This window comes from Pan paniscus, chromosome 19 (genome assembly GCF_029289425.2).
Source record: "Pan paniscus chromosome 19, NHGRI_mPanPan1-v2.0_pri, whole genome shotgun sequence".
Lineage (NCBI taxonomy): Eukaryota > Metazoa > Chordata > Mammalia > Primates > Hominidae > Pan > Pan paniscus.
Window position 1 is genome coordinate 36265475 of NC_073268.2, and position 20680 is coordinate 36286154.

Consider the following 20680-nt stretch of genomic DNA (forward strand, 5'->3'; position numbering starts at 1 on the left):
TTTGCTTTTTTTTTCCTTTTGAGACAGAGTCTCGCTCTGTCACCGAGGCCAGAGTGCAGTGGCGCAGTCTTGGCTCACTGCAACTTCTGCCTCCTGGGTTCAAGTGATTCTCCTGCCTCAGCCTCCTAAGTGTCTGGGACTACAGGCATGAGCCACCACAGCCGGCTAACTTTTGTATTTTTAGTAGAGATAGGGTTTCGCCATGTTGGCTAGGCTGGTCTAGAACTCCTGATCTCAGGTGATCTGCCCGCCTCGGCCTCCCAAAATGCTGGGATTACAGGTGTGAGCCACTGTGCCCTGCCTGATCATTTGCTTTTAATTCTTTAGGCTGTTAATATGGTGAATTACTATGATTGATTTTTGAATACTGAACCAGCCCTGTATTGCCAGGATAAATCTCACCTGACTATAGCATTTTTAAAAATACATATTCCTGAGTTCAATTGGCTAGTATTTTGGTTTTGTTTGTTTTTTTTCTTTTCTTTTTTTTTTTTTTTTTTGACATGGAATCTCACTGTCGCCTGGGCTGAAGTGCGGTGATGCAATCTTGGCTCACTGCAACCTCCACCTCCCGGGTTCAAGCTATTCTTCCTCAGCCTCCCGAGAAGCTGTGATTACAGGCATGCAATCCTGTCTCTTTAAAAAAAAAAAAAAAAAAAAAAGACCAGGTGCAGTTGCTCATGCCTGTAATGCCAGCACTCTGGGAGGCTGAGGCTGGAGTATTACTTGAGGCCAGGAGTTCAAGACCAGCCTGGGCAACATGGCAAAATCTCATCTCTACTAAAAAAATACAAAAATTAGCTGGGCATGGTGGCACATGTTTGTAATCCCAGCTGCTCCGGAGGCTGAGGCATGAGAATTGCTTGAGCCTGGGAGGTGGAGGCTGATGTGAGCCAAGATCACACCCACTGTATGCCAGTCTGGGCGACAGAGGGAGACCCTGTCTAAAAAAAAAAAGTGTGATACAGGTGAAATGACAGAATTACAGACAGCTAGGTCAATGGGACAGAATAGAAAGTACAGTAATAGACCCATGCAAATATGGCAAATTGATTTTTGACCAAAGTGCAAAGGCAACTGAATGGAGAAAGGATTCCTAGAATCATCAGACCTCTTGTGGAAAGAGAGCTTCACAAGAGTAAAAGCCCTGGAAGAAATCACAAAGAGAAAGGTCAACAGCCTTGCCAGTATAAGCGTTAAAACGGGTGTGCATGTTATAAAAGTGTAACTGAAAAAAAAAATTTTTTTTTTAAGTAACAAAGTTGGCCGGGCGTGGTGGCTTGCCTGTAATCCCAACAATTTGGGAGGCCAAGGCGGGTGGATCACCTATGGTCAGGAGTTCGAGGCCAGCCTGGCCAACATGGTGAAACCCCGCCTTTACAAAAAATACAAAAATTAGCCAGGCATGGTGGCACACGCCTGTAGTCCCAGCTACTTGGGAGGCTGAGGCAGGAGAATCGCTTGAACCAGGGATGCGAAGGTTGCAGTGAGCTGAGATCGCGCCACTACACTCCAGCCTGGGTGATAGAACGAGACTCCCTCTCAAAACAAAAAATTAATAATAATAAAGTAACATAAAGTAAAATTGACTCTTTCGTTGGTGTACAGCTTTATGAGTTTTAACACATGTATAGATTCCTAGAGCCAATAATGGTGTCTGAATAGTGGACATTCATATACAAAAAGAGAACTTCAACCTAAACATCACAACTTATACAAAAATTAGCTCAAAATGGATCATATATCTAAAAGAAATGTAAAATGATAAAACTTTTAGAGAAAAGTAGGAGAAAATCTTCATGACCTCAGTTTAGGCAAAGAGTTCTTAGGCTGGACACCAAAACCATGAGTTACAAAAGAAAACGATTGATAAACTGGACTTCATCATAAATAAAAACTTTTGTTCTATAAAAGACAATGTTAAGAAAATGAAAAAACCAGCTACAGACAGAAAGAAAATAGTTGCAAATCACATACTCAACAAAAGACTTGTATTCAGAATATATAAAGAACTGAAAGCACAGATCGGATCACCTCTCTTTGCCAGGCTAACTCTAATTTATCCTCAATTCAGCTCTCCGGGGAAGCTTACCTGACCACTTCACCTGCTTTGGGTTAGCTGCCACCCCTGAGTACTCCAGGGCAGTCAACCCTGTCTCAGAGCAGAGCTGAAATCATGTTGTGATTTCTTTGTATTTCCATCCCCATGAACCATAGGCTCCTTGACATTTTATTGTTTTGATAATCTCCATGGCCAGCACACAGAGATATTGAACACAAAGTAGAACTCAATAACTTTTTTTTCTTTTTAGTGGCTGTTATATTTTCTGGTTATCTAGTTTTTTTTTTTTTTTTTTTTTTGAGACAGAGTCTCACTCTGTCATCCAGGCTGGAGTGCAGTGGCACCATCTCGGATCACTGCAACCTCTACCTCCTGGGTTCAAGTGATTCTCCTGCCTCAGTCTTCTGAGTAGCTGGAACTACAGGCGCCCATCACCATGCCTGGCTAATTTTTGTGTTTTTAGTAGAGACGGGTTTTCACCATTTTGGCCAGGGTGGTCTCGAACTCCTGACCTCAGGTGATCCGCATGCCTTGGCCTCCCAAAGTTCTGGGATTATAGGTGTGAGCCACTGCACCCAGCCTCAGGCAATCCTCTTGCCTCAGCCTCCCAAATAGCTGGGATTACAGGCACACACCACTGTGCCTGGTGTCTAATTTTTTTGAGGAACTGGCATACCATTTTCCACAGCTGTTGCACCATTTCACGTTCTCAGCAGCAATGCACAAGGATTCCAATTTCTTCACATCCTCGCCAGTATTTCTACAATATTTTTGGTTAATTTTTAATCTTTTGCTTTAAATATATTTTCCCCAAAACTTCGTAGCTGTAGATTCAGGCTCATTCTAATTGCGGAAAATGTCTACCATATAAACTACTGGAAAGTCCTAACTGGCAAACCACATGGGCAAAACCGATTTACTTTCTATTGGGAAAGGTCTACATTCATTTTATATGTGTTTCCACAAAAACCATTTGACTTCTCAATTTTAAGACAGACACAGCTGTGCCACGAATTTGCTACCTGAATGAAATAAAATACCACCAGTCCCAGTATTTCTTCCTAGTGTCCTCTTTGCTTTACTTTCCAGGGGTTTTCTCTCAGGATTAATGGATTACCTGACAGTGGTGAGATGCAAGAGGTGAGGTCTCTATAAGACAAAACCTGTTTCAAATTGTCCCTGTAGTTGGCAACCCAGGAAGTTTTTATACTTAGGTATATTGCACCACATTAATATCTAAGATGTGTAAGAAATTCATCTTTCAAGTGGGAGAATAACTGTGAAGAGGGATGTGAAAATAAAACTCCGGAAGAGAATGGAGGAAAAAAAAATAGTGAAGATGACCAGGCACGGTGGCTCACGCCTGTAATCCCAGCACTTTGGGAGGCCAAGGTGGGTGGATCATTTGAGGTCAGGAGTTCGACACCAGCCTGGCCAACATGGTGGAACCCTATCTTTACTAAAAAGACAAAAATTAGCTGGGTGGTAGTGGCATGTGCCTGTAATCCCAGCTACTTGGGAGGCTGAGGCAGGAGAATCGCTTGAGCCTGGGAGGCGGAGATTGTGGTGAGCCGAGATTGCGCCACTACACTCCAGTCTGGGTGACAGAGACCTGCCTCAAAAAAAAAAGTTAGTGAAGTTGACTCTCTTAAAAGTATACGTGCTCGGCTGGGTGAATGGCTCACATCTGTAATCCCAGCATTTTGGGAGGCTGAGGTGGGAGGCTCACTTGAGCCTCGGAGGTTGAGCCTGCAGTGAGCTATGATCAAGCCACTGCACTCCAGTCTGGGTGACAGAGCAAGACTCTGTCTCAAAACGACCCAAACAAACATATGTGCCATGTACCTCCTGGAGTCTTCATTTATCCTTAGGGGTGTCTGTACCCCAGTTTAAAGATTGCTGCTGTAATTTATCATCCCCACAACCAGACATTATTATATGCAATCTGTGTTTTCTTAGTTTCCCCCATGTGTTCACCGATTTCTTTGTTCACCATTCTTGGAGATCTGCTTTTAGTTATTCTTTTTCTTCCTCTTGAAGTATGTCATCTTCTTGAAGTAAAGTCAGTCCCCTTTAGAACTGCCTTTGGTGAGGCTCTGTTGACAGTAAACTCAATTTGTTTTCTGAAAATATCTTAAAAGTTGTCTTAATTTCAAAATTCAAATTTTGCATTCTATTCTTTTTTATTTTAATATAAAGTAATATTTTAAATAACATACCATAGAGAGACAAAAAAAAAAACAAAAATTCTAAGCCTTATGAGTCATCGTAAGAGATAATCTGCATCTTCCCCATGTTCTTAAACTGCACACAAATTGTAGGTGATTATAGCCCTAACTTACCTGTCCACACTGACTCCACAGTTTTGCAATTCCCAAAAATAAAGCAACAAGGAACAAATCTCCTTGGTTTTCTAAGTAGGTTCCAGTAAGAGCAGGTCAATATATTTTCTCAAATACTTATCTGTAAAGGAATTTAGTTTCTGTTTTGTTTTATTTTGTTTTGTTTTTTTGAGACAGAATCTCGCTCTGTTGCCCAGTCTGGAGTGCACTGGCACGATCTCAGCTCACTGCAACCTCCACCTCCTGGGTTCAAACGATTTTCCTGCCGTAGTCTCCTGAGTAGGTGGGATTATAGGCGCCTGCCACCATGCCTGGCTAGTTTTTATATTTTTAGTAGAGATGGGGTTTCACCATGTTGGCCAGGCTGGTGTTGAACTCATGACCTCAAGTGATCTGCCCACCTCAGCCTCCCAAAGTGCTGAGATTACAGGTGTAAGCCACCATGCCCAGCCAGAATTTAGTTTCAAAATGATATGTGTTAACTCAAAATGCTCTCTTGTAAGTGATAAAACTGGTTTCCTTATCTAAGCATTGGTGATATTAATATGGCTTCTTGACAAGTAATTCTTATACTTAGTTAAGTATTCAAAATTTTGTTGAATGAATAATAAATGTATTTATATTAATTTACATGAGTTAGAATAGTCAACTGCCTCAATGTCAGGAAAAAAAATCCATTCATTTTGCTAAATAAAAAAAGATAGGGAGAAGTACACGCCACCTACAAACTCAAGAGTAATGTTGCTTTATCTAGCCTCAGGGAAAGTATTTTGAAGTCAGGCAGTCTGGTTTCAGGCCTTGATTACACCACCACTAGGCTGGGACTTCTTCCTTAGCTGAAAGTACCTTTGGGCTGCTAGAGGCAGGAGGCAGAAGTGAAGAGGAGGGAGGTGTCAAGTCCCTTTACCAGTCTGCTTCATACAGAGCAATCTACTTTTATGTATTTAATATATTGGACTCCAAGATATTGCTTCAAAGAAAAAAAAGTTTGAAAACCACTGGATTAGAGACTCCACGGTCTAAAAAGACTTCTCTATTGTGTATATTTAAATCACATCTTTGATATTGATTTAACTAAATTTTCAATATGTTTTTGTCAATCTAAAGTTTTTGAGAAGATTTTTAAAAACAACCAATTTCCTCAAAGATCAAAGTGGAAATATAAATAGGAAGTGTCTCAAAACTTTGCAAAGTCAGGATACGAGCTGTACTGAAGAGAAAACAAAGGAAAGAAATTGAAATAAAACAGATGACACATCTTTTTCAAATGTCACATTTAATGTTTTCACCACTGTACTTCAAATCTACATTGTACAAAGTGACCAGAAAGTGTGCCACGGTAATTGACCAACCTCTGAGATTGTACCTTTCACACCAGTGTCTTCTTGGGCTCTTTTGATACTAAACACGTTTCTCATTCAAGTGAATTGAAATGCTTCAGTTGGGTTGATTCTCAGGAGCCTCATAAAAAAAAAACAAAGATATTGCACCATCTTTGTTTAGTAATTCAATGTTTGTTTCTTTCACAGCAAATAATTACTTCATTGAAGTTAAAACTTCCAAACATAACTTATTAATAGTCTTCAAATTCAGCTCAGATCACTCAAGTTGAAAATACTCTGCTAAATACAGATAACTTACAATAACTTTAACAGTTAATTGTCCATAACACACACCAAGGTTTTTTCCTAGACCAATTTTAAGACGATCCATTAGTATTCCTTGTACAGGTGAAAAATGATCTTCAATTTTCTTGTCTTTTTATTTTTAATATAAAAGTTGGAAGGGACATTCAAGTTTCAAGTCTCCACACTGAACTTAAAAAAAAAAAAAATAGTCATCATCAGCATGTGGAGGTAAACAAGCCAAGTTGTATAACTCCAGGAGGTAGAGGCCTTCGATTTGTATTCATATGTACATATGCACAGAAGAATTCAGTGTTCCAACAGAAAAAAAGAACTTGTCAAAAAGTAATAAGTTATTTACTACTGTGACATTTCAAGACTCCCACAGCTTTGCCTAAGGACACAAACACATTTGACATAATTCCCTATGTGCCTTTTTTTGTGGCTTAAATTTTTTTTTAAATTTGTTTTTGTCTTTTATTATTTTTTTACTGTCCAGTGCAGGAAAAGTCTCACAAAATTTCACAGACCTAAAATGTGCAAGCTAGTTCTCTTTCTATACAGCAATATTGGGATTCTTTTGAAATTAGCCCAGAAATGAATTATTTACACACATGAAAGATGCATGCTTGGGGTTCTTTTATGTAAGAAAGAGCAGAAAAACTTCTAATAAAAATAGATTAAATATATATATATATATTTATACTGGGTAAGGAAAACAAAAGTTTAGTCTCTCCTAGTCACAAACTCATTCTCTCTACCCACAACATTGGATTTTAGACAGCACACATCACCATCACGGCTCTAATGAGAAGCTAATTATAGGGCTTGATCATTAGGTGGCATGCCCCTCCTCCCTACCCTCCCCCCAGGTGCAGCCACGATCAGCTCACGTGGCTCCATGATTGGTCGCAGGCAAGGTTCCTAGATTCTTTAGTTTTAGAAAACCCCAAATCTTTAGGAATGGCTCAAATATCAAAATGTATGACTGTCCTTTGTGTTTGCGTTTGTGTCTGTGTGTGTGTGTGTGTGTGTGAACAATCTCACTTCATTTTAGAAAAGAAAAACAAAACAAAACATAAAACCCCAAACTCCCAAATTTGGTTCAATTCTCTTTTGTTCTGAGGTGAGCCATAACAGCTGCACTAAATTCATAAAACATGTGCAACTCTGGGTAAAATATTTTTCTTCTAAAAGCACAACCACTTTACAAGATTAAAAGTCTAGTAACATTTCTAAATATTATTCATATCATACAAGTAGTGGTTGTTAATTTAAAACTTCATTAGTAAAATTACAGTACAAGCATGATTAACCTCCAGAATTGCAAATCCCAGACTCCAGTGGAAAGCTACATTACATCTTCAGTAGTACATTATCTTCCACCATCACTCCCACACCAGAGGAGATGGGGGCATCTCAGATGGCTGAGCAACAGTGGAACTGGAAGAAAACAGAGATGGAGAAATTAGTTGTAATGTCACAATGGACAAAAGGGTAATTCACTACTTCCTGTTTTCCTCTCTTCCTCTGAAAAAATTAATTCCACTTCTGGATTTTTATTTGTTTCTTTGAAGTTGAATTTGTTCTAAGTTGCTTGTTTATGGACCTGTTATCTATGGAGAGGCAATCTGGTATAGTGGCTAATATGTAGGCTTGGAAACCACATGTCATTTACTAGTTGTATGGCCCTGAGCAAGTGCCTTAATCTCTTCTCATTTGGAGAGGAATAATGCTGTTTACCTCATAGGATACTGGGATGAATAAATGATAATAGATGTGAAGTATTTTCCACAGTGCCTACTTCAAAGTGTAAAGTAAATGTAGGTATTACAAGTAATAATTTCAATAATCAATCAGGAAAATAACCTTAAGGGATGTAGAATCATCCATTTAAAAGTAGCCTCTCAAAATACAGTGGCCTATTTTGAATGGGCCTTATAAGCATTCTTTTATCAAGTATTAATGGAGAAGTATAGGTAATCATCTAGCATTGGTGATCTAGATCTGTTATTGGCTTTTTCCTATGTCTAAGATTGCTAATTAGATTATAAACTTGAGAGGGAAAAGTGTAACCCCTTGTTTCCCCAAGGCCCAGGATCATTTGCACCTAAGCTGCTAAACTGCCTAACTGACTGGGTCACTGACTCTTAGGGGAAAATAGTAAAACAAAGTAATTTAAAACCCCAGATAAGTAAAAGTGCAACTTAATTCCTTCTTCCAATAGAAAAATACATGGAAGAAATGAAAGTCACCTGATTTTGCAAATTTTAAGCATAAAATCTTGACTGTGGTCCAACAAATCCAACCAACTTTAATATGATTAAAGAGAAAGGGCAGCAGGAAGAGAGAAAAAGGAGAGGAGAAAGGCAGCAGGGAAGACAGAGACTGTGTGACCACTCATATCCGAATCCACCCTTTGTCCTGCTTTGTGATACTGGAGCCAGACCCTGTTCATGGTTCCCCTTTGCCACCTAGCTTAATGTTAGCTTTTGTCAACAGAGGGTGCTGGAAGGGCATTTGCAAGGCTGTAGCATCAGGAAGCAGTCTCCCTTCCTTGGTTTGTTGTGCTTGTTTTTGGTCATGTGGAAGGCTCAGCTTTGGTCCACCCGAACTCTCCTGGCAGGCAGTCTTTGATGGACCAGTTCTGGCCACACCTTCTGGCACACTTCCTCTTCTGCACCACCCTCGTGCTGTGTGTTCCAGTTCCTGTGGCAGCCATACCCTCTCCAAAGAGGTCCTTACATGGAGGAACCTCTTCTAAATTCTTAATTCCTTTCTTGTTTACTCTCCCTCAGTCTACAGGGAGTGGCTGCTTTCTGCATTTGCTACTTCAGCAGCCTTCAGAATCCTCTTTTATGCCTTTTAGTAGTTGATCATCTTTCCTAGTTAACAGTTCTTATTACTGAATTTTCCCCATTTGTATTCTAGGGAAGTGGTTTATTTCTCCTGATTAGACCCTGATCAATATATAAGGAGTTAAGGAAAAAGAAATCAAGAGAAGGGAAGGACAGACAAGGAGAATGAAGCCTGGTAACTTCCAATGTAGGTTCATAGCTCTACCATATGCCTTTTGACTTCTCCTCTAAATAGGCTACACCAGCAGTCCACCTGCACACAAAAAAATTATTTTCTTGCTTGCAGTTATTACTAGGGAGTGAGAATGGTAGTGGGAACCGAGATGACCACGTCTAACTCCAGGACAGGTGGTCACCATACTAATGCTGCAGCAGGACTGCCATATATGTGATGAGGCAGCACAATGGTCATCCGGGGAAAAAATTGCCAAAGCAACCACAGTGAACTGGCACCAGTGTAAAATGTGATGCTTACAGTTTTTTGTTTTTTTTTTTTGAGATGGAGTTTCGCTCTTGTTGCCTAGGCTGGAGTGCAATGGTGCGATCTCGGCCCACTGCAACCTCTGCCTCCCGGGTTCAAGTGATTCTCCTGCCTCAGCCTCCCGAGTAGCTGGGATTACAGGCATGCACCACCATGCCTGGCTAATTTTGTATTTTTAGAAGAAACAAGGTTTCTCCATGTTAGTCAGACTGGTCTTGAACTCCAGACCTCAGGTGATCTGTCTGCCTTGGCTTCCCAAAGGGCTGGGATTACAGGCATGAGCTACTGCGCCCAGCCCAGATGCTTACAGTTTTAATACACTTTTGACTAAAGCCAAACCTCATAACAGAAACTTTCTGTTGCACCTTTTATCTATGTTATCTAAATAAAAACAAATATGCTGAATAATGAAGTAACACTGGCATCCTTTTAATTCTAACAAGAATGTTGAATTACATACATATAGTTACCTAATAAAGCTCTTAAAAGCAGCAGACTGAGGGTTGATGCAGAGAGGCACTCTGTTTCCTTTCTGCTGTTCCAAAATGAACTGATGAATAATTTCTGTGGAGAAAACAAACATCATACAATCCATGACAATTTGCAAGCCCGGGAGCAGTGAATTCTCAGCGAACTCTAGCCAGCATCTGAAAAGCACTGCCTACTGGTTTAGTTAAATCAAACACACACATCATCTATCAAGCAGAATTCAGCTGAACTTCCTAAAACTAAAATGACAGCTGTTGCTAAATATAAGCAAGAAACCTACTGGTGGCATTACACAGACTGCAACCCCATCAGTGGGAAGAGTAAAATGGCCTATAAATTTGAGAGAGACTCCACAGGTTTGGCATTATGGGTGAACTCTTCTAAGTTGCTGGCAATTATTGCCTTTTTGAAGATCACTTAAAGACCTCAGTTGGTATCTAGGTGTATAGTTTCAGGTGGTTACTTTGGGGACTACTCTCTCTCTTGTAAAATGTCCTACAGTAGACACTAAAATCACTCAGAATTTTGGATGTCATTACTCCCACTGTATTCCAATAGGAGATCCTGCCACAAAATTTTATGAGTACACTATCAGAAATTCCCTTCTCATGTCATCGTCCAAGGAATAATTCCCTCAGTGAATGTTTATCCTTTATGGAACTTTGTATGTTATATAAAGTTCAATACGTTTGAATCAATGAAATGACACTGAGTGAATACATATTAAACATATTTTGAGTCATACTCACTAAATAAACTTTGAAAATAAGAACAAAATATTCATTCCTCTCCCCAACCTTCCCCTGGATATAATATTAAATATGCTTTGTTATGCCCCGGACACATAGCTATACGCAAGGTTGTAAAATAAACATAGAGGAGAGCTTTGGTTACCATCCAGATCTCAGCTCTTCATGGCCACCTAATGGAAAATGTTACTAGGCATATTGCCTGGCCAAAGGCCAAAACAGATACTCACCTTTAACCTGTCGGACAGAACTGAGGTTCTTCTCGAAAGTGTCATCAAATTTGGGATTGGTGACAGGCTCAAAGTCACTGGTATAAACTCTTCCAGTAGAGGTGGAAAAGCAACATTTACACATACATGTGTGATATCGTAGTCGCCCTTCATCTAGGTAGGGGTGGGCTAAGGCATCCTTAGCGGATATTCTTTTGGACTGAAATCAAATTAGAGACCAGCACATCAACACTACAGATAAAATGACTGTCCACATAGGATCTTTCAAAAGACACATTAACTGCTTTACATAGCATATATATAATTTATAGTACATCCCGTCCAAAGAGGGATAATTGAATTTAGAGGTGGGTAACATAGCAGCAGAGGGAGTGTATGATTTAGGACAACTACTGTTATTATCTACCATCACAAAGTACTTAGAAGTGCCTTTCTTCTAAAATTCTAAGAAGTTACTAAATTGAAATAGATGTATGCTGGGTCAAAAATCACAAATATCATGACATTTAACTATGTAGTGCTTTGAAGGGGTTACGTTTACCTTTTAAATAACAGGCTATATTTTCTAAATATGTGTCAGCATCCTGAAGATGCGTTCACAGTGGCAATTTTCAAAGCTGCTTGAAATTTTTATTCTCTTAGAATACCAAACAGATGATGGCAAAAGCTGCTGGAGTTAGGCAGCAGACAGTGGTCTGACTGCCATATTTTGAGATATAGCTCAGTCTGAATATCAGAAGTCTAGTCTAGCTTTTTGTTTTCTGGCACTTTATTTTTAAATTTTTTGTAGAGATGGGGTCTCACTGTGTTCTTGAATTTGTGGCCTCCAGTCTTGGCCTCCTGAAGTGCTGGGACTGCAGGCATGAGCTACTGCACCTAGTCATTTTCTGTCACTTTAGATCAGAATACTGAATGCATGAGTTTTAAGTTTGCCTGAAAATCTAAACTTTTAACATTACTCCATGAAAAAATTAAAGAAATTGTCCCTTCTTTTAGCTCAGTAGACATACGTGTATTACTGAAAGTAAATTTTAAAGATTGAAGGATGAACTCACTAGTACACAGTAGAACAAAAACAAGAACACACACTTTGCCCTGATTCCAATATGACCAAGCACTTCTTCACATTACACAATTTAAAAATGAAAACCACTTTTGTTCTCAGATAAACCAAAAACAACTGTTCTCGTTCCCAAATAATAATGAAATGTTTCTCATAAGCCTGGATTCCCTAAAAACACTTTTATCACTGATTTTTGCTATGCTGATGTAAAAAGGCATGTCATGACCTTTCAAGATAATCACAGAAGAAAGCGGGTGTTTATCTACCAGGAACAGGCAAACGTATACTTGATAACCTTGTTTTTTTTTCCTTTCAATAAGTTTATGTTTTGTATTTGGTGATCTAGCTCTTTTGAAGTCTGACTTCCCTGCATTCTTAGCAAGTAAACTTTTTCCTTTTCTTTTTTTCTAAAAAAGTCTGAGTCCTTTGATAGCTATTCCTAGAGATTCCACTGGGATAGTGTTCCACTGTTTGAACCCAAAGGAACAAGTAGGCTGACAGTGTATGTGCCTGATCCCAGGCCTCTCTGAGCCCTTGGCTTCCCTTTCCTTCTATTTTTCATTAACTTCTGTTCATGAGTTTCAGGACAGAACTTCAACGGGTTATCCTTCTGTTCCTTTAGGTTACATACAGTGATCATTCCAACGACATACTTGTCTGTAAGATGTTTCACACTTACACCACTGTCCAGTTTCTCCAATAGCTTGGCATTCTGTGCTATAAACAGAAATGCTTCCTCTTTTTAAAAAAATCAGTTACCTGCTGGGTTATCTGCAGGACTTTTTGACATTTTCAACAATATTTTTACTCCAAAGAGCACAGAATAGGCAAAAAATACAGTAAATAATGCCTATAGGTCTTGGCAGCATGTGGGACATTGTGGGGAACCTGTCATTGGTGCATCTGGCCTGCAGATGTGCCATTTTATTACCCTTTGTGGGCACATTTGCATGGGGGAATCTGGATATGCTTGGGGAAGATAGAATCACAGCTGAAGGAGGCTGGGGGTCTTTTTTCCCTTGGGGATACTGAACAAACTGTGTGTTGTATGCCTGCTTTTTGATGGTGACCTGTCACTGAGGTCAGGTCATTTGTGGTGTCATGTTGGCACTCAAAGTTCCAGATTAGGGATGCTCAGTGTGTGTGTGTGTGTGTGTGTGTGTGTGTGTGTGTGTCTGTGTTTGTCTGTGTATGTGTATCTCACCACAGACACCTGCTCTTAGACTGAATCAAGTAATTGAGTCATCATTTCAGTTCAGGAGCAGACATGTGATGGCAGTAGACTGCTTAACCCAAGATCAACAAAACAAGAATAACTAGTTACCTCAGACTAAATGGACTAAATAAATACACTGATTTAATTATGGTCAATGGTCTGTTCTTCATGGATATTTAAAAAGTGGCTCACGCCTGTAATCCCAGCACTTTGGGAGGCCGAGGTGGGTCAGGAGTTCGAGACCAGCTTTGTCAACACGGTGAAATCCTGTTTCTACCAAAAATATAAAAATATATTAGCTGGGTGTGGTGGTGCACATCTGTAATCCCAGCTATTCAGGAGGCTGAGGCAGGAGAATCTCTTGAACCCAGGAGGTGGAGGTTGTGGTGAGCGGAGATCGTGCCACTGCATTCCAGCCTGGGTCACACAGTGAGACCCTGACACACACACACACACCTCATTTCTTTCTTAATGTATTGCTGACTTTCAGTTTAACAGGTTAAAATCAGAACAAACCTCTCTTTAAATGGTTTCTTGTTCTCATTGAACTCTCAGAACTGGAAATAAAAAAAATCCTTAATATAGATCAAAAGCTAATAAAGCATCAGGCTAATTTAAAAATAGTTCTGTAACAAAGTAACAAACTTGTCGGCTTTGTTTATAACACAGTGATAAAAATGGTTAATTATTATGTAGTGTGTATTAAATAAATTAATTTCGTTCTTTTTGAGACAGGGTTTCCCTCTGTCTCCCTTGCCAGGATGGAGTACAATGGTGAGCTCATGGCTCACTGTGGCCTTGGCCTTAACCTCCTGGGTTCAAGCCATCCTCCCACCTCAGCTTCTGGAGTAGCCGGAACTACAGGCATGTGCTACCATGCCCAGCTAATTTAAAAAATTTTAAATTTTGTAATCCCTAAGTTGCCCAGGCTGGTCTTAAGCTCCTGGGCTCAGGGGATTCTCCTGCCTCAGCCTCCTAAAGTGCTGGGATTACAAGTGTGAGCCACTGTGCCCTATGCTCAGCCTAATTTCTTTATTTTAAAATGACTATGTAGTTACTTACATAGGTTCCAAAAGAATATATACTCTTCCTTACCAGATAAATCTTTCTCCTTAGATAAATCTTTATAACTACAACTACACCACAAATTTCATTTAATTAAGTGTGATAATCCCACTGTTAAGGAATAAGGACTACATGTCACACGTAGAACTTGTGTACAAAAGACCTCCCAGAAAAATGGGCTTACTACTTGCTCTATGGCTTAGGAAGTTCCAGCCTTAAAGACTGTAAACACTACCTTCCTGGCAGATCGGGAGCATTAATAAACATGGGATCTCTAGGCTGGGTGCGGTGGCTCATGCCTGTAATCCCAGCATTTTGGGAGGCCAAGGCAGGTGGATCATGAGGTCAGGAGTTTGAGACCAGCCTGACCAACATGGTGAAACCCCATCTCTACTAAAAATATAAAATTAGCCGGGTGTGGTGGCACATGCCTGTAATCCCAGCTACTCAGGAGGCTGAGGCAGGAGAATCGCTTGAACCCGGGAGGTGGAGGTGCAGTGAGCTGAGATTGCACCGCTGCACTCCAGCCTGGGCAACAGAGCGAGACTCTGTCTCAAAAAAACCAAACCAAACCAAACCAAATCAAACCAAACCAAACAAAACAAAACATGGGATCTCAGAGAAAGAGGATGCCTTACAGCTCTAAACAGTGTATGCACACCTGGTAGAGGTGAGTTACATGGTTCTTGGATCCAAATCTAAATAGAAATAGAGAATAAAATATTTCTAACACATAAAAGTAAATTTCAATCCTAGACCCTTTATAAAATCCTCTATGGGCAGACAGAAATTACCTCTGAAGCCTGAATTTCACACAGCTCTAGTTTTGTTAACCATATAAAAGGAGTTTGTTTTTTAACACATTGATCAACATCTTCTGTTAGTTATGTAGATAAACTTGCCAAATAACACAAAATATTGAGCTAGTAAATCACTAGCTCAATAAAGCAAGTTATATGATTGAAATTGTCCTTAATGGTGCGAACTTGATCACAAAGAGAGACTGTGGGAGCAAGAACTGCCACTTTGTCAGGCTTATAGTATCACTAAGCACTTCACATACCACATGGTATGGTTTGGCTGTGTCCCCACCCAAATCTCATCTTGAATTCCCACATGCTATGGGAGGGACCTAGGAGGTAACTGAATGATGGGGGCAGGTCTTTCCTGTGCTGTTCTCATGATAGTGAATAAGTCTCATGAGATCTGACCAGATTAAAAAGGGGTGTTTCCCTGCACAAGCTCTCTCTCTTTGCCTGCTGCCATCCATATAAGACGTGACTTGCTCCTCCTCACCTCCCGCCATGATTGTGAGGCTTCCCCAGCCATGTGGAACTTTAAGGTTTAAGTCCAATTAAACCTCTTTCTTTTGTAAATTGCCCAGTCTTGGGTATGTCTTTATCAGCAGTGTAAAAACAGACTAATACACCACAGTAAAAAAACAAAAAAGAAAACAACAGCAAAAAACACCAAAATAAACACATAAGCAATCTAAATTGTACCCTGAGACATTACAAAAATAATTTGGGTCACCCTAATTGGTTCTGGTCCCCCAAATAAAAAAACCTTGACTGTTTCTCACAAACCTGAACTCCTTAACAGAATTATTTTTATCCCTAATCTTTGCTGTGCTGATGTCTGAAGCTTTGTGAATTTGATATCTTCTGAGAAAGTTGCAGCTTTCTCACTACAAATGGACCAATGTAAACTTAATAACTTTGGTAATTTTGTGGTTGTTTTATCTTTTAAATATCTGGTATTTTTCGTATTTGGTGACTTTGTATTCTTGGCAAGTTAAATTTTCTTTACTAAATGCTTCCATTTTTAAGTCTTCTTTGACAATAGTTATTGGCATAGATGTGAATAATAAATATTCTTTGGATGAATGGATAAGTGAAGAGCTGAACTTACAGTATAATTTGTAGTATGTTCCAGAAGAGTCAAGTCCAGAAAGGGTATTGGGAAAAGCTTCCATCTCAACAACACAGAGCAAACATTTCCTTATGCAATATAATGGTCAGATTTTTTTTTTCAAATAACCTTAAAAAACTTTGTGTCCTGGCCGGGCGCGGTGGCTCACATCTGTAATCCCAGCACTTTGCGGGGCTGAGGCAAAAGGATCACTTGACTCCAGGAGTTCAAACCAGCCTGGGCAATATAGTGAGACCTCTTCTCTACAAAATATTTAGAAATTAGCTGAGCATGCTTGTAGTCCCAGATACTCAGGGGGCTCGGGTAGGAGGACTGCTTGGGCCTGGGAGGTTGAGGGTATAGTGAGCTGAGATCACACCTCTGCACTCTAGCCTGGGTGACAGAGCAAGACCTTGTCTCAAAACAAAAAATCATTTTGTCTTGACTTAACTTGGTGTCAAACTCCTTTTACAAATAATGAGATAAATAAGAAATAAGAGTTAAATAAGATCCAGCTCCTTATCTCTTCCCTTAGACTCTTATGTGTTAATAATCAAACTTCTGTGTGATGAGCGTGCATGATACATATGATACTGGGGATCGAAGTTTATGTTCTGAAAAGTAATTATTTACATTGCCAATCTATTCAAAACCACAATGTTTCTCTCGAACACATGTATTTGTAATTCATTAAAAATATATAAAAAAAAAACACTACTTACTGGATCAAAGACCAACATCCTGCAAAGGAGATGAACAGCTTCATGTGTAGCCTGGCTAGACAGGGTATAGAGTACAGGAAGAGATGGCTGTGAAAAAATTAAAAATTCAAATATTTAAGTGAGTCTTTGTGTAAATAGCTATGGAATACAGCCAATTTATGATAAGGTAAGTACTCAGTTCAAAAGGCAATGTGTGTCTAAACTCAAGGAGAATGAGTTTTCCCTTCAGTAACCAGTCTTCAAAAGCAACAATTGTTACTAACTTCCCGTAGCATTTTTATTTATTTATTTATTTACTTATTTTTATTTTTATTTTTTGATATGGATTCTCGCTCTCTCACCCAGGCTAGGGTGCAGTGGCGCCATCTTGGTTCACTGCAACCTCCGCCTTCCAGGTTCAAGCGATTCTTCTGTGGTCATCCTCCCGAGTAGCTGGGATTACAGGCATGTGCCATCACACTTGGGTAATTTTGTATTTTTAGTAGAGATGGGGTTTTGCCATGTTGGCCAGGCTGGTCTCAAACCCCTGACCTCAAGTGATCTGCCTGCCTCGGCCTCCCAAAGTGCTGGGATTACAGGCGTGAGCCACCACGTCCATCCCCGTAGATTTTTACATTGCATGATTACCCACTGTAGGGGAAAGCACAAAAGAGTCCATAAAGAAATGAAAACGAATTGCAAATATGGCACTCCTGCTAGCCATCTTTTTTTTTAAAGAGGAGAAAAGGCATACACATTTATTTATCGTGCGTACACGGGAGGCTTCCAAATAAAGCCCCAAACCCCCAATGAGGTACAGAAGCTTGAGTTTATAGAAACAATGTGGGATCAGAGCATGGCCAAAAATGGGTTTTAGTTAGCCTTACATCTTAAATGCTTTGGCAAGAATGATAATCGAACATGCCTAGGGGTGGGAGAGAAAAGATTGAAAGGTTTTAAAACCTGGGCCACATGCAAAGCATGTAAACTATAAGAATGTGAACTATGTCTCACGACATTACCATAAAGGTGCTGAGATATTAGTCCTAAAGGAGCCAAAGGACATGCAAGAACTTACAGAACCTGTAAGAAAGTACACCATTGGTTTTGATGGTTCAATCTGAATGGCCTTTAGCATTGATTTCTCACTCAATAATTGCCTTCATAAGTGGTAGGCACATCCACATGGCCATATCTGACTTCTGTGAAGCAGGGAGGTGGCTTTAATGACCTGAGAAGCCATAGAGCTTATAAAGCTTCCATTTCACTGCTAGAAGCGTCAGGCGACAGAGCAGGTAAATGGCATCATTGCTCCGTCTCTCACACAAGTAAATTACTTATCTCTAACATAAAAAAGGCAGAATTAAGGAAGGTGACAAAAAATGTTTAGAGACTCCTTTTCTTCCCATGCTTAATACAACCTTTAGCAGAGAATTTTTTCCTCAAGCTTTGAAAGTTCTAGACTTATGGCCAAATTATTATTGGCTTGACTTTCATACCACTTAAAAAAAAACAAAAAACTAATCTCTTAGTGGGGTAAATGATTTTCCTAATGGGTTTTAGACCTGGCGTCTACTTATAACCTTTCTGTGGTCAGAAAGTTTGGTAGGTCAAAGCATATGAAAATCAACTCAAATAACAATAAAGTCACAGGCTAAGGCTGGGTGCGGTGGCTTACGTTTGTAATCCCAGCACTTTGGGAGGCCGAGGCAGAAGGACTGCTTGAGCCTGTGAGTTTGAGATCAGCCTGGGAAACATTGTGAGATGACATTGCTACAAAAAACTTAAAAATTAGCCCGGCATGGTGGTACATGCCAGTAGTCCCAGCTACTCAGGAGTCTGATGTGAGAGGATTGCTTGAACCTGGGAGGTTGAGGCTGTAGTAAGCTGTGCTTATGCCACTGCACTCTAGCCTGGGTGACAGAGTGAGATTCTAAAAACAAAAAAAAGTCAAAGCCTAGCCTAAAGAAAACCTAACTGTAGGAGTAATGACCCCTGACCTTCACTATGCTTTGGAAAGTAAAGAGGCTCAAGTGCCATAAACTGTATTTTATCTGGATCTGATCTCTTCCCATTAGCTCTAAGTGCTGCTGCTGCTTCTTTTTCTTAAAGAAATGGAGTCTTGCTATGTTGCCCAGGCAGGGCTCAAGCGATCCTCCCACCTCAGCCTCCCGAGTAGTTGAGACCAAAGGCACACGCCACTGTGCCCAGCTTCTCTAAATCCTTTTTACATCCTCTGTTTCTTCAGGGGTTCCCTATAAAACTTTGAATTTTTAGGATATAATCTCAGACTAGAGCAGCCTTTCATAGTTCCTGGGCTTCTTGTTTTATATAATGCCCAGCCTGCTTCACTATGATTATATTTGTGGGAAAAACTTAAAAGAGAGTTTAAAAAACATATGTGTTTCTCTCATTTGAAAAACAATTTAAAAAGCCATCTGTGAACCGTGTGGTATCTTTATCTGGTCCTGATCTCTTCTGCAGACACTGCTTCATCATACCACTTTAGGGTCAGGGCATTTACATTTTGTTACTACATCATTAATGGTCTACTAACAAGAGAACAGAGCTCCAAACAGGGGTGGGGTGGTGGGGGAAGGCAGTCTGGCTTATGTTTGGGAGAATTTGACCATCTCAGCAACACTACATTACTTTCAAGGCAAACTGGAAGGAAGTTTTACTTGCAAACTCTTAAATAAATTTCCTGTGGGTAGTCTGCCTTGTATTTTCTGGTTTGTCAGTAGATGAAAATTCAAAATATCACAGAAAGCTCCTGCCATTTCAGCACTGGAAGGCCAGAAACAGCAGCATGAACAGCAATATAAACAGGTCTCATGTGGGTCAAGCTCTCCACAACACCAGAAACAGGAGAAGCAGAACACTAAAAGGTTTCCTTGGACCTTGGTCATAGCCTCAGAATCCTGCTAGGACAACTATTAACATCAAGAATTTTATATATCTTCCTTCCAACAAAAGCCATGTAGGAAAATCCAAAAAACCAAACAAACAACAAACAAACAAACAAAAACAACACCAAGAAGATACCTCAGAATCATCAGGAGGTAATTATTCATTATATATAAGTTTTCTTCAGGATCAAAGAGTAATAGAGATAAGATTAGGTGAGGTTCTAGCTCTGTCTTGTCACTAATTAGATAAATCCAACATGTCTTAACCTTGGTATCTTTAAGTATAAAATGAGGGGGTTGGACCATCTGATTTCTGAAGTTTACTTTAGTTCTAAAATTGTATGTCTGTTTTTTGTTTGTTTGTTTTGAGACAGGGTCTTGCTCTGTCCCCCAGGCTGGAGCGCAATGGTGCGATCTCAGCTCACCGCAGCCTCCACCTACTAGGCTCAAGCGATCTTGCTACCTTGGCCTCCCAGGTAGTTGGGACTACAGACGTGCGCCACCACACCCAGCTAATTTTTGTATTTTTTTAGAGACACGGTTTCGTGACGTTGCCCAGGCTGATCTCAAAGTCCTGAGCTCAAGCCTTTGGCCCTCCTCGGCCTCCCAAAGTGCTGGGATTTGTACAGGTGTGAGCCACTGCACCCAGCCTTGTGTGAGTCTTGATAAGATTACTCTGGATAAAAAAGTTACATATATGCACAGAACCCATACAGTATATTTGGCATTCAAGTATCTGTAGACCAACTCGCTATTCCTTGGTAATAAAAAGAGAAGTATTTTTCTTTTCCTTTTTTTTTTTTTTTTTTAAGAGACAGAGTCTTGCTCTATTGCCCAGGCTGAAGTGTAGTGGCACAATCACAGCTCACTGCAGCCTTGAACTCCCAGCCTCAAGTGATCCTCCTACCTGAGCCTTCTGAGTAGCTGGGACTACAGGCATGTGCCACCACGGCTGGCTTTTTTTTTTGTTTCTTTTTTG

The 20680-nt window shown here is 40.1% G+C and overlaps 1 protein-coding gene across 3 annotated transcripts in view; it reads right to left on the reverse strand.

Annotated features, from left to right (window-relative positions):
* NLK (nemo like kinase) overlaps positions 1–20680 on the reverse strand; it is a 159448-nt gene that overhangs the window by 3545 nt on the left and 135223 nt on the right. Inside the window, exons 8-11 of one of the 3 annotated variants that reach the window (XR_008621813.2) lie at positions 16814–16900; positions 10837–11035; positions 9839–9932; positions 7346–7472 (exon numbers count right to left, since the gene is read on the reverse strand). Coding sequence is in view for 2 of the 3 variants with exons in the window: in XM_003812658.7 (XP_003812706.1) it covers positions 7418–7472; positions 9839–9932; positions 10837–11035; positions 16814–16900 (435 nt within the window). In the remaining variant the exon portion in view is untranslated. Of the gene's footprint in view, positions 1–5663; positions 7473–9838; positions 9933–10836; positions 11036–16813; positions 16901–20680 lie in introns of those variants that run through there. The other 2 variants (XM_003812658.7, XM_008965087.6) reach the window with 2 other exon arrangements.